General features: G+C 41.5%; 3 protein-coding genes and 1 pseudogene across 5 annotated transcripts in view; all 4 read right to left on the reverse strand.

Annotated features, from left to right (window-relative positions):
• Positions 1 to 19953, reverse strand: part of LOC310948248 (protocadherin gamma-C5-like) — a gene marked incomplete at its 5' end in the record, with an annotated part of 65356 nt that extends 45403 nt beyond the window's left edge. Inside the window, one exon of one of the 2 annotated variants that reach the window (XM_083915309.1) lies at positions 17560 to 19953. In XM_083915309.1, coding sequence (XP_083771435.1) covers positions 17560 to 19947 — 2388 coding nt within the window. Of the gene's footprint in view, positions 1 to 14554; positions 16940 to 17559 lie in introns of those variants that run through there. The other variant, XM_083915307.1, reaches the window with a different exon arrangement.
• On the reverse strand, positions 11609 to 14005 carry LOC310948262 (protocadherin beta-16-like; the record flags this gene model as incomplete). The annotated part of the gene is made up of 1 exon (XM_083915326.1): positions 11609 to 14005. One exon carries the CDS (start codon positions 14003 to 14005, stop codon positions 11609 to 11611), a length of 2397 nt encoding a protein of 798 aa, XP_083771452.1.
• Positions 19954 to 20785: 832 nt separating the features above from the next.
• On the reverse strand, positions 20786 to 23234 carry LOC310948252 (protocadherin beta-16-like; annotated as a pseudogene). The gene has a single exon. The product of its transcript is annotated as a protocadherin beta-16-like (transcript).
• Positions 23235 to 23947: 713 nt separating this feature from the next.
• Positions 23948 to 26371, reverse strand: LOC310948258 (protocadherin gamma-A11-like; the record flags this gene model as incomplete). The annotated part of the gene is made up of 1 exon (XM_083915322.1): positions 23948 to 26371. One exon carries the CDS (start codon positions 26369 to 26371, stop codon positions 23948 to 23950), a length of 2424 nt encoding a protein of 807 aa, XP_083771448.1.
• Positions 26372 to 26604: the final 233 nt, after the last annotated feature.

The raw sequence follows: 26604 nt of genomic DNA on the forward strand, positions 1-26604 counted from the left end.
CCTGTAGCTTTGGAAACTGTGTGTAGCTCATTGGAAATGAATAGATAATGAAGCCAACTAGCCCGTATTGCAAGCAGATGGGTTGGACAGTATAAAGGTATTATAGTATACCAGGGTATTAAGAAATAAAGACATATGATTTTTAATACTGTTTAAAAAGAAACATACAAACAGTTTATGATCTTTTAATGTCAATAAACAGTCAAGAAGCAATTATTGTGGACAATTCTGGTACATTTTTGTTTACTTAAATTCCAGAATAGCTTTTCGATGGGGTGGTACATTTTTACGTACCCTATAGTACCCTTTTCAGTGGGTAAATTTCTTTACTCTAGTATGAAGGTACATTTATGTATTGTAGGGTACACAATTTAACTGGTATGATTTGATAAGGTACAAAAATGGACAAGGGTACACAAATGTCTCAAAGAGGTACACCATTTGTACCCTTTTAGGTACACACTGGTACCCCTATTTTTGAGTATGTATTGTCATATTTAAAATAATCAAGCCTGAATACATGTAAAATATACTATAATCCTAAGTTTGTACTTTTGATACTTTATTAGTGCAGAAAAGCTTCATTCAGAGATAATTAAGAAAAAATAAATAATTTGGGGTTAAATTATGAAACCATACCTTGTACAGTAAAAGCGTGGACATTTTTGATAGTATTTGACTACTAGTCCCAGGATGTAAGAAACACACACAGCATGTAATTCTGATGTAAACATTTGAAAGCAGACATGTATTTCATTCACACTTCAAAGTTCATGTTAAGCCTCTTATTGCACATGTTAACTGTCAGCTAATGAGCTACGGTAAAAAATGCTAAAGTTGCATAGACTTCTATTTTCCAGTTACTTATCATTTGCAGCCTATCCCACCACACACAGGGCAGGAGGGCAGCACACACACTGGGCAGGTCACCAGTCTATCACACTGCTAACACACATCAACAACCAAGCCCATTCACACCCACACAAAAAGAGGGGGGCATGCACACTTGACAAACAAATGACCTAACTGGCCACCCCCAATCATCATACAGACATTGTTCAACATGAACATGCATCATTTTTATGGCACCTTAACCTGTATCAGATGAACTGATACTGAATGATTTGAAAAACAACAATACATGTAGGGTGTAAAGTAGTGTAATATAAAATACCCTCTAAAAATACCCAACATACAGTTTGTTTAGGTTTTGTTAAGACTACCAAGTTGTTGTGTTGTTTGTGTGTTAATTTGTCTACCTCAGTTATATTTACACTTGGTTGCCAGTTGATTAGGTGCACTAATGCAGTATAATACAACAGTTGTGCAATTAATTCTAGGAAGATTATAATACAGTTTTATATTGAAACTGTTTAAGAAAGGTGTTGATTTAACACTACGGTCATTTTGGAAGCTGCTGTTTGTGATGCAGTTAAATTGATGATACATCTTTCTATTATTTTGTCCTACCTACAGTATTTATATCAGTGTGGGTAGGCTAAATAACTGAAACAACTGTCTGTATAACACATTACAATTTAACAACACCACAAACTATATCCTTCAAAATGATCATAAAGTTGAATTAACAATGGTTTAAACACATACCAAGCATTATAACATTCACAAATGTAGGATTTATTGCAGGACTGTTGTATTAGACTGCATTAATTTAAAACCGTTGAACCTAATCTGTGTGTATGAAGAACACTTTACAATATAAAGGTGCCTAAGTAAATTACATTTGAACGAGACATTTGAATAAGTTGGGCAGGTCACTCTTCAAGTGATTCCTCCTGACCACATATGAGTCAATTTACTCTGATATGTTTTGAATACTGCAGGTATGCTTATGATATCCCCTTAACATGTATTGTTTGTGTCCCGTGGTTTGCATTGTTTTTTTCTTTACTACTTGAGTTGTGCATTGCACAGTATTGTATTTGATAACTGTAATGTCACGCTTTATGATTAACTATATAAAGTGGATGGCAGTCCAGAGCATAAAAAGACAGGCTAAAATCCAAGATACAATGCTGGACAGTACAATCACTGCAACGTCATTGAGGCACAAATTACTTTAACAGCTGGTTTTTCGTGCTAAACCTTAAACCATATAAGCCTGTTAGTAGGGAGAGCTGCCCAGCTTCTGGTTCAAATGTAAAGTACTTTAGCACCTTAAAAAAGAGGTTAATGTACAAAGGAACTCAAATAGTGGTTCAAAATATTCTCAAAATAATGATTATAGTTTAACTTTAGCACCCAGATACCAGTATTAAAACTGAATTGTCCACTTGTAAATGATGAAATTGTAAATGATGAGATCGTAAAAGATGTGATAATGAGTCAGATAAGACACATCACAATATACATGTATTTCAAGCATCAGGCCACTCACATGATCTGTTGTCAACATACAGTATGTCCATCCACGCTTGAATGAAGCCATTATCAGTGAGGATAGATGTTTTGCAAGGTATGTAAACAGACGTGTCACTTGCGGAAAATCTAATTAACTGCTTGAATCAATGCCAATGCTTACTGTTTGGACACTGTAAAATGGTCACTGCTAATAGTCTGTTTGAATTCTGCTAAAGCATGACAATCTGGAGTATGATGTTCAGTTGTCAGTGTATCAGGAATCAGTGTTGTTTGTAGTATGAGGAAAGTTTGTATTTGATGTCTGTGAACAATAAACAAGAAAACTATTTCTTACCTTATTTGGTGAGTCAGGAATGAACATGAGTCAGGGAGGATACAGGAACAGCATCAGGCCACAAGGGGGACACATGAAAAAGAGAAACAAGAGAAAAAGGATGCCAGTTAGACTGGTGGTCAGAATACAGAGTCTGGCTTTGGGAAGTACAGCAACCCACATACTTACCATGAGGCTCACAACAAACAGGGTTGTGATTCATGTGGTGATTTCTGTTTATTTTGCTTGAAAATAAATTGACTCTCATGATTGGATTGTCTCTATGTGTGCACATAAACTATTAACTTTTAGAAATATGGAAACAATTATGTGTCGTTTTATCTGTATATGTGTCAATCTGCAAGATTGAGCTCCCATCAGCACATACTGTAACACAATATAAAGACTGGGAAACACTTGTGGCTGATTAAGTACTTAAATACAAAGGTGAGATACATATATTTTATATCTTATGACAATGGCATAAGATCTGTATGTTCAAAGAATACTGAACAGGGAACTGAACCCAACATTTATTGATGAAAGAATAGGCAAAATATTTAAGCTGGTGTCAAGATGGCTATCAAACTCATAACAAACAATGTGAGTAGTTTGTGTGTGTATGGGTTAATTAGGGGGAGAGAGAAGGAGAAAGAGAAAGAGAGAGAGAGAGAGAGAGAGAGAGAGAGAGAGAGAGAGAGAGAGAGAGAGAGAGAGAGAGAGAGAGAGAGAGAGAGAGAGAGAGAGAGAGAGAGAGAGAGAGAGAGAGAGAAATTTATCTTTAGAACTGCTGTCCTTGTAAGAGGGAAATAATTATTATGAAACAAAAATAATTAATATTGTTGAAACAGAGGCAGTAGCTGTAACTCAATGTATAGATAATAACACAACACAGTCCAGAGTTACAGGCTGCTTCACCAAAATATATATCCAGTCATGGATTTGTGAATCATTTGTAACAGCATTTACTAAATATTTGGCATGTTATATTAAACAATAGAAACTGGGTATCTGCCCTTCAAACAGAAGTATAAACATACGTTATTATAGTACAACCACTTCAGCCTAAATCAAAACACGAACATAATCAGTGCTGAGGAAACTTAAGACCTTGGAAACCCAGCTGACACCACCAATGTGACTCACAAGCAAAATACTGCACTGCCGCACAAAGCCACTACCCTCATAACAACAGCAGGGGGCCTCGAGGCGATGCCCGGAGACAAATCCATGTCTTATTAATGAGATTCTTTTCTCTGTGACCCTGTGTTTGTCCCAGCTGATATGTGTATGAGTGTCCTCGTAAGAGCAAATTTAAGCTTCTCGGACAAAGCAACACAGCAACTGCATTGTATTAGACTGGTGTGCTGTAGTTTAAATGATACTCTGGATGTGTTTGTGCACATGAACATATTTTACGTTATAAAATAGGATCACAGTGCTTGTTCAAAAGACACATACATCCAAAATAAACAGGTTGACTAGGAAAATACACAACAAAGAAAATGACACCAAAGGGCTGTAATTCCTTTTAGAAATAGAAGAAAATAATATATTAAGAAAATGTTTATTCTAAGCCTATCAGTACAGTCATCAGTGACATGGATTTGCTGAAACAAGGAAAAGCAAAGCAACAGGGCAACATCAGTTACAGCAAATATCAAAAGCATCCATGATCCCCATCACCCCCTCCCCTTTCTCCATCATCAGTCACCCCAGGTCTGAGCATGCTGCACATCACAACCCAAAACAGGGGTGTCTCCTGTCCTCCCAATATCAAGAAATGCATGGAGCCATCACAGCTCAGAGGCTACATCTGCTGCTGAACCCCCTGTGGCTCACTGAAAATGGTACAGCCCTATAGTGAGTCAGCTTGTTGCTATGGTAACATATCCCACCTGCTTGCTTGTATCCCACCCTGCTTCCCTTTGAGCTGGCAATGGTGGCAAAAAAATAACTACAAAAACAACATGAAGGATAAAGAAGGAAGATAAAAGATACTCGGAGAAGCAGATTTGTAATTTGAATATATGTTGTTCAAACAAAACACATGTTTATGGAATGCTTGGCAATAAAGAAACTCTTGATAAATGGCTGAAAAGTGATATAATGGAGATATTTCTTCTTGTTGTGAGCATGGCGGCCGTCACAGGGATGAAATGACACCGTATGGTGTATCATTTCTTTTTATAGACAGAACAAAATGCCCTACATTTAGCCATCTCCCTCTCTCTTCCCTCTGTCTCTTTCTCTCTCTGCAGCAGGGTGGTACAGCTGGAGAGGGGGAGGGGAGGGATGCAGAAAATGAGATCAGGATGAAAAAGGAAGACTGGTGAAAACCAAGAGTGACTGCTGAACAGTGGCCATCCAGTTTTAGCTGCAATTTAACACAATGTTAACCTCAGTGGTTGAGAAAATGGCATTTGGCTGAAGAAATATATTTGTGGTTGTTCTAATTGCTCAATTACGATGCAATATGATAACAAAGTGATTTACATACAACATCATCCATGCTAACTATGTGCCAGTCATATAATGAAACTACAGAATCAGAATAACCATAATGTGTAATGTCTTTACTCCTCTAGAAGGCAAGGTTCTGTCTTTCTTTTGAATTACAATATATATTAAGATTGCTGGTTTGATTAGGATAACCAAAAACACACATACAGCTATGTTCTCCACTGAAGTCAAAATTTTAATTTAGCAAAGCCTATGTTGATAAGTTTCTAAGTCTTTTTGTGCTTGACACAACTTTGCCATTGCCCCATATTACGCAGTTCTAGGTAATCCTGTGTAATCCTTCCTAGAGAATCAGCCAGTGCAGAACTCCACACTTCCACCTCTGATACATCAACAATTATCCAAACACAACATCTTATGTATGTTCTTAAGGACACACGCACGGGCACACACACACACACACACACACACACACACACACACACACACACACACACACACACACACACACACACACACACACACACACACACACACACACACACACACACACACAATGCATGTACTTGCATGTATTCTTTCCCTTTCTTTGCAAATAAATACTGTGACAAACACAGTAAACGTGATGTCTGCTCCACAGTAATCAATAATTTTTGCCTCTGTACAAGCGAGCAATGTATCAAAAACGTAACATGCAAAATATGTTCTTCGCCAATAATGCATGTACAGGCTTATTTTAATGTCCTTCTAAGAGAAAAAATGACTTGACCACAGTAAAAGACAAAGTTGGGGTCAGCTACAGAATAGATTTTGTGTGGCTTAAAGTTTAGGTTTACGGATGCTCTTGTTTGGCCCAACTCTGTATGAGTTCAAGTCCATGATGCACCCTTTTGTATAATGCAACAAAACAATTGCCCCAGGGGGACAGGAAGTAACAGTCATCACACGGAGAGAGAATTATGCATTTGAGGTCTTTGTACATATTTTTTCTGCTGATATGTTCAGTGTATTACAGTGTATAGTGTCAGGTCTGTGGGAATTAAGTCACACCCTAATGACCCTGATGTTTCAAATCTCTAGGGTATATCTTGTAAACAAAAGTACAATAAAAAGTTACAGTATAAACATTAACCACATCCCTAAACACACACAGTGCACAGTGTGTGGATGAGCCCCACCGGCATACACATGGGTACACAGCTGCTCACCAGACAGCTTGGCCAGGAAAGCAGGACGCTTAAACAAGAGCTTGGGCCTGTGGGAACCAGGAGCTTCTGTATATGATTATATATTTGTGCTCAGTAACAAGTTCTGCAAACTGATGTTTGGGGCTGTGTGAGAGATCCAAAATGAATGATGACAGCTCCAAGGTAGGTTTCTTAAACAAGAAAAAGATAAAACAATAACATGCTGAGGGGACACAGGATACAAAACAGCCTGAACCATTTAGCTGCTTGAAAATACTTTTCTGTGAGCTTTGACCCCTATGGAGACACTGGCCAAAAGAATTTATGGTACTCTGTAAAAACCTTCCATTAACCAACCTGAGAAAATGAGGCATAAATAGTTGAAACAGGTAAAGCAGACACAGATGTGGGCTGATAATGATGACAGACTGCTTCCAGCAGATATGGGCGTTAACACAATTAACCTAAGTTTCCGCCTTGTAGTTTGTCAACTTTTATTTTCACATGCACACACCCTGAACATCCTGCAGAGTTTACTGCAAAAACACATAAACCACCCAGACTGACAAGACCAGGAATACTAGTTGATCTAATGCTTCCTCTAATACTGGACAAAACTGAGCAAAACATCACTGCAGACAGACTATCCTCAACCACGTCATACAAGCATTTAGTCATCACTCATAAATCAAGCTGGATTATTTAATGACGCTTTATGTGCCCTTTTATCAAAAGGCAAGTATTATTTTCACCAACTTTACAAGCTAATAGATATCACACAAATATAGTAATATATACAGAAATATAGTTTCCTTACTGCAGGTATACTTTATAATAACAGGGTTATTCACGCCCAGTCAACCACACAGTCATTTTTAAAACACAACACACAGCTTTCATATTCAGCATATAATACAACCCCTCACAGGTGGAGACTCGAGTAACTCTTAATATCAGTCTATATGATGCTGATTAAAATCATAATGTTTTAGACTTTGTGGGCATCTAGATTTGAATACATTGTAGGTCAGTTTTCCTTTGTCATTAAATGTTGCTGTTCAAACATGCCTGTCCTGATTTCTCACATCCTCTTGTCACTTGTGATATAACTACTGGAGGGCTCTCTTCCTTCTCCTCTCTCTCTCTCTCTTTCTCTCTCTCTCTCTTTCACCCCCCCTCTCTATATATATATAGATGGTGAGCCATTCCTTCATATCTTATCAAGAAATATCTCACACCAGCTCTGTCCTACAGGCAGTCAGTAAATGTAACTATTTCACACATAATACTTCCCTTAGCCCTCTATTTCAGCAGACAAAGAGGGCTGCAGATCAAAATGGCTGCCATGCATCACTAACACGAATGCTGCACAGGGATGGTGAAGCCTGTGCTGGTTACCACGTGCCTCTTCCCCTCCCCCGCTGCATCTCTCTTCCTCTCCATCACACTGCTTTTCTCCCTCGTTCTCTATCTTGCCAGCATCAGTAGTGACGGTCTCCTCTCCCCTTGTACCACATGTTAAATCTCACATTGTTGTGTCACTCTCTTTTAGTATTGATTTGCATCACTTCCCTTTGTAATAGCTTTCCTGCATCCGTCCCTGATCATTTTTTTCTGTGTGTAGCTGTATGCCCATGGCTGCACTGTGTTATGAAGGGAACTAGGTCACTGAAAGAGTAGTGCACTGCATGGCTGTGTGTTTCTATGCTGGAGCAATCTGAAGCAATGCTTTAGAAGGGATGAAGCCAAAAATCTCTTTATTTGATTGTAGCTTTGATATTGTTGTCTCACACATACAGTAGGTCAAATTGAGTCTGTTGAAGTGGAAAGGGGTCTACAAACATCAATTCAAGATGTTGCATATCATTGCCGGCACTATAATACATTAATCAATATGACTATCAAAAAATGGGTTAAAAGTGAAAAATTCAGAAAAATACATGGAAGATGAAATGTCATGAAGCAAAAATAGCAAGTGTCTGACACATTGTACCTTACACACAACATATAAAAACCACAGAGACAGGTACAGTACTGCCTCTGTAGCATGCTAGGGCGTCAACAAGAGTTGGAATATGTGGGAGTATTTGGAAGATTAATGTTTTCAAACCAAAACCATACATAATATTTGGAGATATGCCCTGTCTTAGTGAATATATTAAATATTTAATTTTGCCACAATAAAATGTACAATGCTGATGTTTTCCTCATCAGTGACAGAAAAACAGTTCAATATATCAAATGCCAATTTCACACTATTCCTAGCACAAAGCTCACAATAATTTATACCAGATTATTTCATTGTTATACCCAAATATAACTTTATAATGTTAAATCCTATCACAATATAAATTGTGAGATACAGACTTGTTGTTGAAAATATAAATAGAATGAAACTGAGGAGACCTTTCAGTGAAAACTTACACGAAAATAACAAGGGATTTAAGCAAACATGGAGGGGGGTGGTCTCACCTCTGTGAGCATATTCTCTGACTCAGTTGTATGCCTTGGCACAGTCCTGGTAGCATTATGGTCAACACTCAGAGTGCTCTGACTGAAGGGGCGAGAGCACTTGATATCACTCTTGCGGGAGTCAGCAGTTCCGTACACTTCGTAACTGAACGCTTGCTTCAACGTACCGGTACCTCCTACGTCTGCGTAAAGGGGCGGGTAATACGGAATAACAGGTAGATTTCCACTGGATTTGTAAAACATGCGCTCGCGTCTCCACCTGTAGATTCTCACTGATATAATAACCACTAAACACGTGATGAAGAGGAAGGAAACTACAGCCAAAGCCAGCACTAAGTAAAAAGTCAGGTTGTCGTTGTACTCCTTGTCGTGTGTAAAGTCAGTGAACTCAGACAGCACTTCAGGGAAGCTGTCCGCCACCGCCACGTTAACAATGACTGTAGCTGAACGAGAGGGCTGCCCGTTGTCCTCCACGATAACAGTCAGTCTTTGTTTCACAGCATCTTTATCAGTGACTTGGCGGATAGTTCTTATTTCTCCATTCTGTAAGCCCACTTCAAACAGCGCCCTGTCTGTGGCTTTCTGCAGTTTATAGGAGAGCCAGGCATTCTGTCCAGAGTCCACATCAACAGCCACCACTTTAGTCACCAGATAGCCCACATCTGCTGAACGAGCCACCATTTCAGCCACCAGAGAGCCACCAGTCTGGACTGGGTAGAGAACCTGAGGAGGGTTGTCGTTCTGGTCCTGGATCAGTATTTTCACAGTCACGTTGCTACTGAGTGGAGGGGAGCCTCCATCCTGCGCTTTGACGCGAATATGGAACTCTTTTATTTGTTCATAGTCGAAGGAACGCACAGCAAGTATCTCTCCACTCTCTGCATTCACTGAGAAATAAACGGAGGCTGACATCCCATTCACTTGGCTATCCTCAAGGAAGTAGGAAATGCGCGCGTTGTTCCCAGAGTCTTTGTCACTGGCTTTGACAGAGATGAGTGACATGCCAGGTGAGTTATTTTCAGTGATGAAAGCGGTGCTAAATGGTTGTGGAAACATCGGGGCGTGGTCGTTTACGTCCGATATTCTTAAATTAATAGTCTTGTTTGTTAAATAAGGCGGGGATCCCTCGTCCATTGCTGTTATTGTTATATTATATTCCGGGACTGTTTCCCGGTCCAAAACATCGTCAGACATCAAGCTATAAAAATTTGTCGATGATGACTTGATTTTGAAAGGTAAATCTTTGCTAATAAAACACTTAACTTGGCCATTTTTATCCGAGTCCAAGTCTTTGATGTTGAGCATCGCTATGACAGTATCTGGAGTTGAATCCTCTGGTATGGGATTGGAGAGGGAAATTATGCTTATGACAGGGGCATTATCATTTAGGTCGGCCACCTCAATTAGCACCTTGCTTGTGTCTGTCAACCCTCCTTTGTCAGTAGCTTCAATGTCTATTTCATAATATTTAGCTTTTTCATAGTCTAATATACCGATTACTGTTATTTCCCCCGAACGGGGATCCATATTAAACAGAGATGATACACTGTCGGTATGCTGAGAGAACGAATACACTATCTCTTCGTTTGCTCCTTTATCATTGTCAGTGGCACTGACTCTTAAAATATCAGTGCCCCTAGAAGCGTTTTCTGGAACTGTTACTCTGTAAACAGATTGACTGAATACTGGTGCATTGTCATTTGCATCCAAAACAACGACATTTATTTTGACAGCACCTGATTTCTGGGGATTGCCACCGTCAAATGCTGTCAGAGTTAATTTGTGCTCTTCTTGTTTTTCTCTGTCAAGTGCCGTGTGGAGGACCATTTCAATGTATTTTGTTCCATCAGGCCGAGAAATAACATTTAATTTGAAATTATCTGTGGGGTTGAGTTTGTATGTTTGAATTGCGTTATGTGCCACATCGGGATCTTTGGCACTCTCAAGCGAATAGCGAGCCCCAGGTGAGGCAGATTCACTAACCTGGAAACTCAATTCCTTTTTCGAAAAAAACGGAGCATTATCATTTATGTCTGTAATCTCTACATCAATTCGATGCAACTCCATTGGGTTTTCGAGGATGATTTGGAAATGAAGAGAGCAGGGAGACAATTGCTTGCATAATTCTTCTCTGTCTATTCGTTTAGCCACTACCAACGTTCCCTTTTCTGCATTTAGACCAATGTACTCACTGTCGTCCTCGGTAAATATCCTAGCCCGCCCAGATTTCAGCCGTTTAACATCCAAGCCTAGGTCCTGAATGATGTTCCCGACAACAGAGCCTGTCGACATCTCCTCGGGTATAGAATAACGGACGTGTCCGATAGACATTTCTGCGACACAAATGCAGAGAAGCAGCGGCGACCATGAAAATGTTTTTTTTCCTGGCAGACAACAAAGAACACCCATCGTGACAAGAACCTTCGCAAAATCCGAACAGAAATTGAAAACCACCGTGTCAAATTCAGACCAAATATTTGATCATGAGCTCATTGCTGGGTGCTGGCTTTGTCAGTCTATGGTTCCGATTAAAATGGAGCTCTAAGTATTGGACAGACAAGGGAGGATTTCACTCAGGAAAATAGCCTCATTATGCTCACACTAACCAACAGCGGCACCTAGGGACGTGAAAAGAAACTGCAGAAATAGCAATGTACGTGATAGTGATAGTGAAACGTGATAGTATAAGTACTAGTAGCAGGATGGATGGATATACAGACAGTTTGATGTTTATGATGTTGTGTCTCTGTCCATGGTGCTGAATATCTTAACTGATTGTGGTTTGCTTCTACTAATTTCTAACCTCTAGAGGAGAGTCTGGTTCATCCAGGATGCTCTTTTCACTCTGTATCCGCTGCATCGTCCCTGTTGAACTGGGGTCCATTATCAGCACGTTCTGACTACCGGCTCTGCCAAACTTACAGTCACTCTTTCTGGAGTCAGTCGTCCTGCACACCTCGTAATTGTACACGTGTTGGAGAGTCCCTGTCCCCAAAGTGTCTGAGTAACGTGGTGGATAATAGGGAATCACAGGGAGATTGGAGTGATACAGGATGCGAGACTGTCTCCATCTGTAGATTTTCACTGATATAATAACCACTAAACACGTGATGAAGAGGAAGGAGACTACAGCCAAAGCCAACACTAAGTAAAAAGTCAGGTTGTCGTTGTACTCCTTGTCGTGTGTAAAATCAGTGAACTCAGACAGCACTTCAGGGAAGCTGTCCGCCACCGCCACGTTTACAATGACTGTAGCTGAACGAGAGGGCTGCCCGTTGTCCTCCACGATAACAGTCAGTCTTTGTTTCACAGCATCTTTATCAGTGACTTGGCGGATAGTTCTTATTTCTCCATTCTGTAAGCCCACTTCAAACAGCGCCCTGTCTGTGGCTTTCTGCAGTTTATAGGAGAGCCAGGCATTCTGTCCAGAGTCCACATCAACAGCCACCACTTTAGTCACCAGATAGCCCACATCTGCTGAACGAGGCACCATTTCAGCCACCAGAGAGCCACCAGTCTGGACTGGGTAGAGAACCTGAGGAGGGTTGTCGTTGTGGTCCTGGATCAGTATTTTCACACTCACGTTGCTACTGAGTGGAGGGGAGCCTCCATCCTGCGCTTTGACGCGGAAGTGGAAGTCTTTTATCTGCTCGTAGTCAAAAGAGCGCACTGCATGGATGACTCCACTATCAGCACTAACGGACACATATGAGGAGACTGGCACTCCGTTAACAGAGGAGTCCTCCAGTATGTAAGAAACACGGGCATTCTGGTTCCAGTCAGCGTCTCTGGCTTTCACTGTGAATATAGAGAGGCCTGGTGTGTTGTTTTCTACAATGTAGGCCTCATATGAGCTCCTCTCAAAGACAGGTGCGTTATCATTCACATCAGAGATCTGTAAGGTGAGAGTGACGCTGCTGGAGAGGGAGGGCACTCCTTCATCAGAGCAGGTCACAGTTATATTATACTCAGCGGCCGTCTCTCTGTCTAAACCACTGTCTGTGATTAAACTATAAAAGTTGTTGTTTGTAGACTTCATCTCCAAGGGAATATTGTTATTGATGCTGCATTGGACGTTGCCATTTTCACCCGAGTCTGCATCCTCAACATTGATCATTGTCACAACAGTCCCGGGTTTCGCATCTTCTGATATCACGTTCGATTTTGACATAATATGGATATCAGGTTTATTGTCGTTCATGTCAATGATGTCGATCATCACTTTACAAGAATCAACTAACCCTCCATCATCACTTGCACGAATGTTAATCTGAAATATTCGAGCTTTTTCGTAGTCAACATTTCCTTTTAGTCGAATTTCCCCACTTCCATCGTTTATTTCAAATAACCCACGGGCACTATCCAATATACTTGAAATTGAATAAGTTATTATTCCATTAGACCCATGGTCTGCATCCGTTGCAGTTACTGTCACTACAACTGTTCCTACGGGTGCATTTTCTTTTAAGGATGCCTTATAAATCGGCTGCGTAAAGACAGGAGCATTGTCATTGACGTCTAAAACAGTGATGAGAATCTGCATTGTTCCTGTCATCTGCGGCTCCCCTCCATCCACCGCCGTCAGAACTAAAGACAGGTGTTCATTTTTTTCTCTGTCAAGAGGTTTCTCTAAGACCATTTCGACGTTTTTCGTCCCATCTGCTTGATCATGTAATTTAACAACAAAATTGTCCGTCGGTTCAAGCTTATATGTTTGCAATCCATTTGAGCCTACATCGTGATCTACTGCCCGATCTAATATGAATTTAGCCCCGACTACAGCGGATTCACTAATTTTAAATTTAACGTCATTCTTTTCGAAAGATGGAGGGTTATCATTAACATCTGTGATCTCAATAGTTACACTGTAAAACTCCATGGGATTCTCTAAAATAATCTGAAAATGCAAAGCACAAGGCGTCGTTTGTCCGCAGAGCGCCTCTCTGTCTATCCTATCTTTTATGAGGAGGACTCCTCTTTCGTTGTTCAGCTCAATATATCCGTCACTGTCTCGAGTAAAAATACGAGCTTTTCCGGATTTTAGTCTTTTAACGTCCAAGCCAAAATCTCTTGCCATGTTGCCTACTAGAGAACCTTTCGGCATTTCTTCGGGGATGGAGTAGCTGACCTGTCCGAGCACCGAGCTGAGAGAGAGGACCGAGAAAAACAACACTACTTGCCCGCTCATTGTTCTGCCCGACGTTATTCCAGTATAAACCCAGTATGGCTCTTTGAGTTTTCACCCTCCGATTTCTTTTTCAGTCAACGACGGTTTTTAAAGCATATTCCCAACATGGACATTATTTCCTGTTCTGCATCTCCGATAAAGTCCAGTCCGTGTGATTTGCTTCTGTCTTTCGCTCTCTAAAATAAAGACATGGTGGGAGGTACAGTGAGTCTGCGGTAAATCCAATAGAGACTGGTCAACAGCGGCACTCTGAGTTCATGAAGTAAAATTACACGTGAAATGTGCAAACCAAACTGTTTGGCATGCAAAAATCGCAAAAAAAACTATTTTCCTGTAAGGTAGCAGTATAGTTTGATACAATTTGATAAACGAGGTGGCGCCTAAATGTGATCTAAATGTTTTAAAGAAACATAAATATGAGAATATGACATCCATTGAAAGAGACAATAAATACCTATGCAATTACGTCACTCTCCAAGGTGCTGAAAACAAGAGGAAAGTGATTTAAAGGGAGACTTCAACGAAAGAAGATAGCTAACAGATTCTAACCTCTAGAGGAGAGTCTGGTTCATCCAGGATGCTCTTTTCACTCTGTATCCGCTGCATCGTCCCTGTAGAACTGGGGTCCATTATCAGCACGTTCTGACTACCGGCTCTGCCGAACTTACAGTCACTCTTTCTGGAGTCAGTCGTCCTGCACACCTCGTAATTGTACACGTGTTGGAGAGTCCCTGTCCCCAAAGTGTCTGAGTAACGTGGTGGGTAATATGGAATCACAGGGAGATTGGAGTGATACAGGATGCGAGACTGTCTCCATCTGTAGATTTTCACTGATATAATAACCACTAAACACGTGATGAAGAGGAAGGAGACTACAGCCAGAGCCAACACTAAGTAAAAAGTCAGGTTGTCATTGTACTCCTTGTCGTGTGTAAAGTCAGTGAACTCAGACAGCACTTCAGGGAAGCTGTCCGCCACCGCCACGTTAACAATGACTGTAGCTGAACGAGAGGGCTGCCCGTTGTCCTCCACGATAACAGTCAGTCTTTGTTTCACAGCATCTTTATCAGTGACTTGGCGGATAGTTCTTATTTCTCCATTCTGTAAGCCCACTTCAAACAGCGCCCTGTCTGTGGCTTTCTGCAGTTTATAGGAGAGCCAGGCATTCTGTCCAGAGTCCACATCAACAGCCACCACTTTAGTCACCAGATAGCCCACATCTGCTGAACGAGGCACCATTTCAGCCACCAGAGAGCCACCAGTCTGGACTGGGTACAGAACCTGAGGAGGGTTGTCGTTCCTGTCCTGGATCAGTATTTTCACACTCACGTTGCTACTGAGTGGAGGGGAGCCTCCATCCTGCGCTTTGACGCGGAAGTGGAAGTCTTTGATCTGCTCGTAGTCGAAAGAGCGCACTGCATGGATGACTCCACTATCAGCACTAACGGACACATATGAGGAGACTGGCACTCCGTTAACAGAGGAGTCCTCCAGTATGTAAGAAACACGGGCATTCTGGTTCCAGTCAGCGTCTCTGGCTTTCACTGTGAATATAGAGAGGCCTGGTGTGTTGTTTTCTACAATGTAGGCCTCGTATGAGCTCCTCTCAAAGACAGGTGCGTTATCATTCACATCAGAGATCTGTAAGGTGAGAGTGACGCTGCTGGAGAGGGAGGGCACTCCTTCATCAGAGCAGGTCACAGTTATATTATATTGAGAAGCGATCTCTCTGTCTAATTCACTGTCTGTCACTAAACTATGAAAATTATTCGATGTCGATTTTAAAACAAAAGGAATATTCTCATTTATAAAACACTGAACTTTGCCATTCTCCCCTGAATCTGGGTCTTGGATATTAATCATTGTAACGACTGTGTTGGGGTTTGCGCTCTCTGATATAATAGCAGATTTAGACATAATTTTAATGGTTGGCTCATTGTCATTTATATCCACGACATCGACAATCACTTTACAAGAATCCGTTAGTCCTCCGTTATCCATTGCACGTACATTTACCTGGAAATTTCGTTTCTTTTCATAATCCAAACTTCCGATCAATCTAACCTCACCGCTGTCCTCATTCACTTCAAACATATGTCTGACGTCATCTAAAGTGTTTGTGATAGAATATGTTATTTTACCATTTAACCCATGATCGGCATCTGAGGCACTGACAGTGGTCACGACCGTGCCTTTTGCAGCATTTTCGGCTACAATGCCTTTGTATATCGACTGTGTAAAAACAGGTGCATTATCATTTACATCTAACACTGTGATGAGAATCTGCATTGTTCCTGACATCTGTGGCTCTCCTCCATCTAAAGCCGTCAACGCCAAAGAAATTAACTCGTTTTTTTCTCTATCCAGAGGTTTTTGTAAGACCATCTCAACATTCTTTGTACCATCGGCTTGGTTGTGCAGTTTAAGTAAAAAATGATCACTGGGCTTGAGCACATAGCTTTGGAGACCATTTATACCTACATCTAAATCTACTGCTCCTTCTAAAACAAATTTGGCCCCAACTACCGCAGACTCGCTAATTCTGAATTTCATGTCGTTTTTTTCGAAAGATGGTGCATTATCGTTGATGTCTGTAATTTCAACAGTTACACTGTAAAACTCCATTGGATTCTCTAACACGATCTGAAAATGCACAGCACACGGTGTTGTATCGCCGCACAATGTCTCTCTGTCTATTCTCTCCTTTATAATGAGGACTCCTCTTTCGCTGCTCAGCTCGATGTATTCTCTGCTATCACCAGAATAAACACGAGCGTTACCCAACCTCAGTCGTTTGACGTCTAAACCTAAATCCTGAGCTATGTTACCAACCAAAGAGCCTTTCGCCATTTCTTCTGGAATAGAGTAACTGACCTGCCCGAAGACTAAACCCAGAGAGAGGATCGACATAAGCAACAATACTTGCCGTCTCATTTTTCGAAATGATCTCGGCAAGAAGAAACAGGAGCGTCGTAAAATCCGTCAAAACGATGGACAAGCATTCAGATGAAATATGAAGCAAAAACAATCCTTAGTTTAAAGCGGGATTGACAGTTGTGACTCGTCGTGTATATCGGCTCCTCTAGCCTACCGAAGACAATGCGATGTGCGCCTCCTCTTTCTCTCTCACGCATCAACATGAAGAGGCGGTACTGCTGTAAATATACCACACTGCAACAGACTAGGCAACAGCGGCCCATTGAGTTCAGAAAGCAAAACTACAGAAAATGTGATGTGAGAGGGTAGAGATTGAAAAGAATGTACAGAAGTTGCGATTTAAATCTATGCAGTGCTAGTTGAGTATATTAAGTACAATATAATCTAAATGTTATGTGTGGAAAAATATTTAAAAATATCTCAACGACATATATGAGGGGGAACATTGACCATTTTCTGTTACACTGAATAACGCGCATGTATAAACACCCCATGTTGCTCTCCAGGGTGCTGAAAAAATAAGACCACAGGAATTTACAAAAATGCAGGTGCATGTGATAAAAGCGTTTGCTAATGACAAGTAAGAAGGGAGAGTGTATCATGTAACACCTGCTAACCTCTAGAGGAGAGTCTGGTTCGTCCAGGATGCTCTTTTCACTCTGTATCCGCTGCATCGTCCCTGTAGAACTGGGGTCCATTATCAGCACGTTCTGACTACCGGCTCTGCCGAACTTACAGTCACTCTTTCTGGAGTCAGTCGTCCTGCACACCTCGTAATTGTATACGTGTTGGAGAGTCCCTGTCCCCAAAGTGTCTGAGTAACGTGGTGGATAATATGGAATCACAGGGAGATTGGAGTGATACGGGACACGAGACTGTCTCCATCTGTAGATTTTCACTGATATAATAACCACCAAACACGTGATGAAAAGGAAGGAGACTACAGCCAAAGCCAACACTAAGTAAAAAGTCAGGTTGTCGTTGTACTCCTTGTCGTGTGTAAAGTCAGTGAACTCAGACAGCACTTCAGGGAAGCTGTCCGCCACCGCCACGTTAACAATGACTGTAGCTGAACGAGAGGGCTGCCCGTTGTCCTCCACCATAACAGTCAGTCTTTGTTTCACAGCATCTTTATCAGTGACTTGGCGGATAGTTCTTATTTCTCCATTCTGTAAGCCCACTTCAAACAGCGCCCTGTCTGTGGCTTTCTGCAGTTTATAGGAGAGCCAGGCATTCTGTCCAGAGTCCACATCAACAGCCACCACTTTAGTCACCAGATAGCCCACATCTGCTGAACGAGGCACCATTTCAGCCACCAGAGAGCCACCAGTCTGGACTGGGTACAGAACCTGAGGAGGGTTGTCGTTCTGGTCCTGGATCAGTATTTTCACTGTCACGTTGCTACTGAGTGGAGGGGAGCCTCCATCCTGCGCTTTGACGCGGAAGTGGAAGTCTTTGATCTGCTCGTAGTCGAAAGAGCGCACTGCATGGACAACTCCACTATCAGCACTAACGGACACATATGAGGAGACTGGCACTCCGTTAACAGAGGAGTCCTCCAGTATGTAAGAAACACGGGCATTCTGGTTCCAGTCAGCGTCTCTGGCTTTCACTGTGAATATAGAGATGCCTGGTGTGTTGTTTTCTACAATGTAGGCCTCATATGAGCTCCTCTCAAAGACAGGCGCGTTATCATTCACATCAGAGATCTGTAAGGTGAGAGTGACGCTGCTGGAGAGGGAGGGCACTCCTTCATCAGAGCAGGTCACAGTTATATTATATTGAGAAGCCCTCTCTCTGTCTAAATCACTGTCTGTCACGATGCTATAGAAATTATTTGACGTAATTTTGATTTCAAATGGAATATTTTCATTTATCACACAGTTGACTTTCCCATTGGTTTCAGAATCAGGGTCATTTACACTCATTAAAGCTATTACTGTTTTGTGTGCTGAATCCTCTGGTACTGAGCCGGATGTTGATATCATATTTACAATAGGACTATTGTCATTCACGTCAATTACATCAATAATTATCTTACTTGAATCGGAGAGTCCGCCTTGATCAATTGCCTCTATGTCAATTTGATATTTTTTTTCTTTTTCAAAGTCTATTAGGCCATCTAGTATTACATCTCCTTCACTATCTATGTGAAATAACTTCGAAACAGTATCCATGCTATTCCCGATGACGTAGATCACCTCTCCATTTGAGCCTTTGTCCACATCAGAAGCACTGACCTTAGTAACAAGTGTTCCGATTACAGAGTTTTCTGTAATGCTTGCTTTGTAAACGGGTTTACTGAAAACAGGGGCATTGTCGTTCGCGTCCAGTACAGTAACATGAATCTGCATCGTTCCAGTCATTTGTGGATCTCCTCCATCCTCGGCTGTTAATACTAAAGACATGTCTTCGTGTTTCTCTCGGTCTAACGGCTTTTGTAAAATCATCTCTACCTTTTTGCTTCCATCAGATTGAGTATGCAGTTTAAGAACAAAATTGTCACTCGGCTTCAGAGTGTATCTCTGAAGACCATTTAGTCCGATGTCAGGGTCAATCGCTTTCTCTAACATGAATTTAGAGCCGATGACTGCTGTTTCGCTAATTTCAAACCTCCTCTCTTGCTTTTGGAATAATGGAGCGTTGTCATTTATATCGGTGATTTCTACAGTAACAGGAAACAATTCTAGTGGGTTCTCTAAAGTAATTTGAAAATGCAAAGCGCAAGGCGTTGTCTGTCTGCAGAGCGCTTCACGGTCTATTTTTTCTTTAATAAGGAGGACTCCTCTTTCTCTGTGGAGCTCGATATACTGGACACTGTCTCCCGTATAAATACGAGCTTTGCCTGTCTTAAGCCGTTTGATCTCTAAACCCAAATCTTGTGCTATGTTACCGACCAAAGAGCCTTTTGTCATTTCCTCCGGAATTGAGTAGCTGATCTGACCGATCACAGAGCTGAGACAGAAGATGGAGATTAACAACAGTAGCCCTACTTGCCGTTTCATTGTTCTGTCCGATACCTCTAACGCACCACGGATATCGTGTTTTATTCCGTATTAGGAGTAAGATTCCTTTGATTGAAAATTACAAATGGAAGATAATTTGTATTTAATCCACAAATTCAAAAAATAGAACTCCAGATTGAGATGTCCGTGGATAACAGCGTCTGGTCACCGACGAGTGCTTCCAGTGTGTGTGACTGCCTCAGTTATGCCAGAACGACGAATGGGGGAAGCTATTGCAAAAGCAATTTACAACTACAACACATTGGGCAACAGCGGCCCGGTGAGTTCAAGTTGTGAAAGTACATAAGAAAACAGTAATAATGATATATAAATCAAAAAATACCCCATAAAATACATATCATCGACCTAAATTGGCACAATAAAACACAACATCAAATAAAAAAGAAAATTTTCCATAGGAATTCTGTAGAATGAAATGGTTATTAAAACACTGGATAAAAGAGTGTACTATAGACAGGATAAAAACATTTTAGGGAGTGTACAAAAGGGAAACTGAATGGAACTGTGTTATCGTTGTCGCTTTCCAAGGTGCTGAAATGTTGCCTTACGGAAGCATTTAATCAGACGTACCAGCCTCATACTACACTTTAAACAGAAATTCGCCTCATATGAATAACCCTAGAGGAGAGTCAGGTTCGTCCAATAAGTGCAGCCCAAACATAGGGATTCTTGTGCCAAATTTAGCACACTACCCTATGATGGATGCGCACAAAACATATTAAAACCAGCAACGAAGACTATGTAAGATTTCTACTGAAAAACTGTGCTTAAAATAAAATTTAAAAAATGCCATTGATAATTATATGTAGAAACACATTTAAAGCAGACCAACCTCTAGAGGAGAGTCTGGTTCGTCCAGGATGCTCTTTTCACTCTGTATCCGCTGCATCGTCCCTGTAGAACTGGGGTCCATTATCAGCACGTTCTGACTACCGGCTCTGCCGAACTTACAGTCACTCTTTCTGGAGTCAGTGGTCCTGCACACCTCGTAATTGTACACGTGTTGGAGAGTCCCTGTCCCCAGAGTGTCTGAGTAACGTGGTGGATAATATGGAATCACAGGGAGATTGGAGTGATACAGGATGCGAGACTGTCTCCACCTGTAGATTTTCACTGATATAATAACCACTAAACACGTGATGAAGAGGAAGGAGACTACAGCCAAAGCCAGCACTAAGTAAAAAGTCAGGTTGTCGTTGTACTCCTTGTCGTGTGTAAAGTCAGTGAACTCAGACAGCACTTCAGGGAAGCTGTCCGCCACCGCCACGTTAACAATGACTGTAGCTGAACGAGAGGGCTGCCCGTTGTCCTCCACGATAACAGTCAGTCTTTGTTTCACAGCATCTTTATCAGTGACTTGGCGGATAGTTCTTATTTCTCCATTCTGTAAGCCCACTTCAAACAGCGCCCTGTCTGTGGCTTTCTGCAGTTTATAGGAGAGCCAGGCATTCTGTCCAGAGTCCACATCAACAGCCACCACTTTAGTCACCAGATAGCCCACATCTGCTGAACGAGGCACCATTTCAGCCACCAGAGAGCCACCAGTCTGGACTGGGTACAGAACCTGAGGAGGGTTGTCGTTCTGGTCCTGGATCAGTATTTTCACAGTCACGTTGCTACTGAGTGGAGGGGAGCCTCCATCCTGCGCTTTGACGCGGAAGTGGAAGTCTTTGATCTGCTCGTAGTCGAAAGAGCGCACTGCATGGATGACTCCACTATCAGCACTAACGGACACATATGAGGAGACTGGCACTCCGTTAACAGAGGAGTCCTCCAGTATGTAAGAAACACGGGCATTCTGGTTCCAGTCAGCGTCTCTGGCTTTCACTGTGAATATAGAGAGGCCTGGTGTGTTGTTTTCTACAATGTAGGCCTCATATGAGCTCCTCTCAAAGACAGGCGCGTTATCATTCACATCAGAGATCTGTAAGGTGAGAGTGACGCTGCTGGAGAGGGAGGGCACTCCTTCATCATAGCAGGTCACAGTGATATTATATTGGGAAGCGACTTCCCTATCCAAAGCCAACTCTGTAAATAAACTATAAAATCCACTCATTGTGTTTTGTATTTTAAAAGGAATATCATCATTAATATTACACCTAACCTCTCCACTCCTCTCAGAGTCAGGGTCATTTACGCTTAGCATAGCAATGACAGTGTTCTCAGGTGAGTCCTCTAAAATGGAGTCTGATTTAGAGAGTATTTTCAACTGAGGACTGTTGTCATTGACATCGGCGATATCAATTATTATCTTACTGGAATCAGAGAGTCCTCCATTATCTATAGCCTCGATGTCAATTTGGTAGAGCCTAGCTTTTTCATAATCAATTTCACCGATCAAGATAACATCCCCTGTTCTTCTATCGATCTGAAATAGGTCTGATAATCGACGCTTACTATTAGAAATTGCGTATGATATTTCTCCATTAGAGCCTCCATCTTTGTCAGATGCACTAACAGTTATAACACTGGTTCCCCTTGGGGAATTCTCGGTTATTGTAGCCTTGTATACTGACTTAGTGAAAACCGGTGCATTGTCGTTTGCATCTAACACGTTAACAGTAATCTGCATTGTACCTGACATACGCGGCTGTCCGCCATCTAAAGCAGTTAATAATAGTGATATCTGAGCCTGATATTCTCTATCTAGAGGCTTCTGTAGAACCATTTCTACTTTTTTACTTCCATCCGCTTGATTCTCTAGTTTCAATGCAAAATTATTGGTTGGATTAAGCGAATAGCTTTGGAGATCATTAACACCAATGTCAGCATCGATGGCTTTCTCTAGTACAAATTTAGACCCAGTAACCGCGGACTCGCTGATTTCAAAGCGTTTCTCGCTCGATGCAAAGCTGGGAGCATTGTCGTTTATGTCGGTGATTTCTATTGTTATGCGATACAATTCCATCGGATTTTCCAAAATCATCTGTAAGTGTAAAGCACAGGGCGTCATTTCTCCACACAACGTTTCTCTGTCTATTCTCTCTTTGATAAGGAGGACGCCCCTGTCTCTGTTAAGCTCGATATATTCTGCACTGTCTCCAGAATGAATACGAGCTCGACCCGACTTGAGTCTTTTGAAATCCAAACCTAAATCCTGAGCTAAATTACAGACCAATGATCCTTTCTCCATTTCCTCAGGAATAGAGTAGCTGACTTGCCCGAACACCGAGGCGAGAGAGAGAACCAAGATGAACAACAGTACTTGCCGTCTCATTGTTTTTTCGTTGTATTCCAGTTTCGTTTTAAAAAAAACTGTAATCCATACAAAAATTGCTAAAATATCCGACCGTATCTCAAGGAAATTACACACAAAAAAGAGCAGCTTTTCATGTCCGTGAGCAGTTTTCCATTAGACGAGGACAGGCGGTTAGTGCCTGTTTTATTGTCTACGATGTCAGACTGAGGGGGAGGTACAGTCACCAGTCCTATCGAAGACTGCCACACTCTGGCCAATAGCGGCCCTTTCTGTTCAATATACCAAACAGCAATGGTTGCAAAGGGGGATGAGAGGTGTACTATTGTATGGAAAAACAAACCAAAGGGTTATTATTAGTGTATTTATGGTCATTATAACCTAATTATTGTTATTATTATTATTATTATTATTATTAAAACAATGATAAGCAACAGCAGCAGTAGTATTAGTAGTAGTAGTAGTAGTAGTGGTAGTGGAATAGTATCTGGATTGTTTTACTAAGATGTTGATTTAAATCTGTTAATATGTTTTTGATTACAGATTTACCCGCATTATAGATCAAAGTAAAACATAATTACTAATTGTGTCATCTTGTAGTTTAGTGAATAAATGCACGTAGTCCTATCCGTATTGGTTGAAAGTCCAGTAACGATAAAATCAAAACATAAACTACATCACTTCTATTGAACACTGACAAAAATATTTTGTATTAATCAAAAGCAAATGATGCAAGTCACTAAATAATATACAATGATGTCATGATTTCACACATTTAAATATTCAATGTAAGCATGGTAGTCTAACCTCTAGAGGGGAGTCTGGTTCATCCAGGATGCTCTTTTCACTCTGTATCCGCTGCATCGTCCCTGTAGTACTGGGGTCCATTATCAGCACGTTCTGACTACCGGCTCTGCCGAACTTACAGTCACTCTTTCTGGAGTCAGTCGTCCTGCACACCTCGTAATTGTACACGTGTTGGAGAGTCCCTGTCCCCAAAGTGTCTGAGTAACGTGGTGGATAATATGGAATCACAGGGAGATTGGAGTGATACAGGATGCGAGACTGTCTCCATCTGTAGATTTTCACTGATATAATAACCACTAAACACGTGATGAAGAGGAAGGAGACTACAGCCAAAGCCAACACTAAGTAAAAAGTCAGGTTGTCGTTGTACTCCTTGTCGTGTGTAAAGTCAGTGAACTCAGACAGCACTTCAGGGAAGCTGTCCGCCACCGCCACGTTAACAATGACTGTAGCTGAACGAGAGGGCTGCCCGTTGTCCTCCACGATAACAGTCAGTCTTTGTTTCACAGCATCTTTATCAGTGACTTGGCGGATAGTTCTTATTTCTCCATTCTGTAAGCCCACTTCAAACAGCGCCCTGTCTGTGGCTTTCTGCAGTTTATAGGAGAGCCAGGCATTCTGTCCAGAGTCCACATCAACAGCCACCACTTTAGTCACCAGATAGCCCACATCTGCTGAACGAGCCACCATTTCAGCCACCAGAGAGCCACCAGTCTGGACTGGGTACAGAACCTGAGGAGGGTTGTCGTTCTGGTCCTGGATCAGTATTTTCACAGTCACGTTGCTACTGAGTGGAGGGGAGCCTCCATCCTGCGCTTTGACGCGGAAGTGGAAGTCTTTGATCTGCTCGTAGTCAAAAGAGCGCACTGCATGGATGACTCCACTATCAGCACTAACGGACACATATGAGGAGACTGGCACTCCGTTAACAGAGGAGTCCTCTAGTATGTAAGAAACACGGGCATTCTGGTTCCAGTCAGCGTCTCTGGCTTTCACTGTGAATATAGAGAGGCCTGGTGTGTTGTTTTCGACAATGTAGGCCTCATATGAGCTCCTCTCAAAGACAGGCGCGTTATCATTCACATCCGAGATCTGTAAGGTGAGAGTGACGCTGCTGGAGAGGGAGGGCACTCCTTCATCAGAGCAGGTCACAGTTATATTATATTGAGAGGCCCTCTCTCTGTCTAATTCACTGTCTGTCACTAAACTATAGAAATTACTGGATGTCGACATTATAGTCAAAGGAGTGTTATCGCTGATAAAACAGTTAACTTTACCGTTTTCATTTGAATCTGGGTCTTGAACATTCATCATCGCTACAACAGTGCTCGGTTTAGAGTGTTCAGATATCATGTTTGAGTGTGACATCATATTAATCGTTGGTCTGTTGTCGTTCATATCCACCACTTCAACTCTGACCTTACATGAATCTGTGAGTCCACCCTCATCACTTGCACGTATGTTAATGTAGTAATGTCGTGCTTTTTCATAATCAATATTTCCAATCAATCTTATTTCACCACTGTCTTCATTTATCTGAAACAGTACATGGGCTTGATCTAAACTGTTTGTAATTGAGTATTTAATTCTACCATTCGTACCATAATCTGCATCTGACGCAGTAACGCTGGTGACAACTGTCCCTTCAGGGGCATTTTCAAAAACGGTGGCTGTGTAGGTAGACTGTGTAAAAACAGGTGCATTATCATTAACATCCAACACCGTGATGAATATCTGAATTGTTCCTGACATTTGCGGGTCTCCTCCGTCGAAAGCTGTTAAAACTAAAGACATCAACTCGTCCTTTTCTCTGTCCAGAGGCTTCTGTAAAACCATTTCCACTTTCTCCGTCCCGTCATCTTGAATGTCCCGTTTCAGAACAAAATTATCAGTCGGTTTCAATTCGTATTTTTGAAGACCATTTTTACCGACATCATGATCTATTGCTCTATCTAGTACAAATTTTGCTCCAGTTACAGCAGATTCGCTGATTTTAAAACTGACTTCATGTTTTTCAAAGGTGGGAGGATTGTCGTTTATGTCAGTAATCTCGACTGTGATACTGTAGAACTCCATGGGGTTCTCCAGAATGATCTGAAAATGTAAAGCACAAGGCGTAGTCTGTCTGCATATCGCTTCTCTGTCTATTCTGTCTTTGATAAGGAGGACTCCTCGTTCTTTTTTCAGCTCGATGTATCCCGCACTGTCTCCTGTATACACGCGAGCTTTGCCTGATTTCAATCGTTTTATATCCAAACCCAAATCCTGAACAATATTACCAACTAAAGAGCCAGTAGGCATTTCCTCAGGGATGGAGTAGCTGACTTGGCTGAGCACTGAACAGAGATGAAGGAACAAGGAAAACAACAGTACTTGCCGTCCCATTGTTCTGCCCGACATTTTCCTCGCGAAATTTAATTAGATGAGCTATATTCCACGATGCCCGGATATTTGGTCCATTACAATCTATGAAAAACTAGTACAAGGGTTCAGTCCATAATCGTCCACATCGAGGAAAAAAAGGGGATTCTGCACTGCCGTGATTTAAATGTGCGCCGGCGTTGTAACCCTGTGTCTGTATATCTCTCTCTGATATCATTATAGGGGAGGTGTCTCTTTAAATCCACCGTTAT

This window comes from Echiichthys vipera, assembly GCF_963691815.1.
Source record: "Echiichthys vipera genome assembly, chromosome: 6".
NCBI classification, from domain to species: Eukaryota; Metazoa; Chordata; class Actinopteri; order Perciformes; family Trachinidae; genus Echiichthys; species Echiichthys vipera.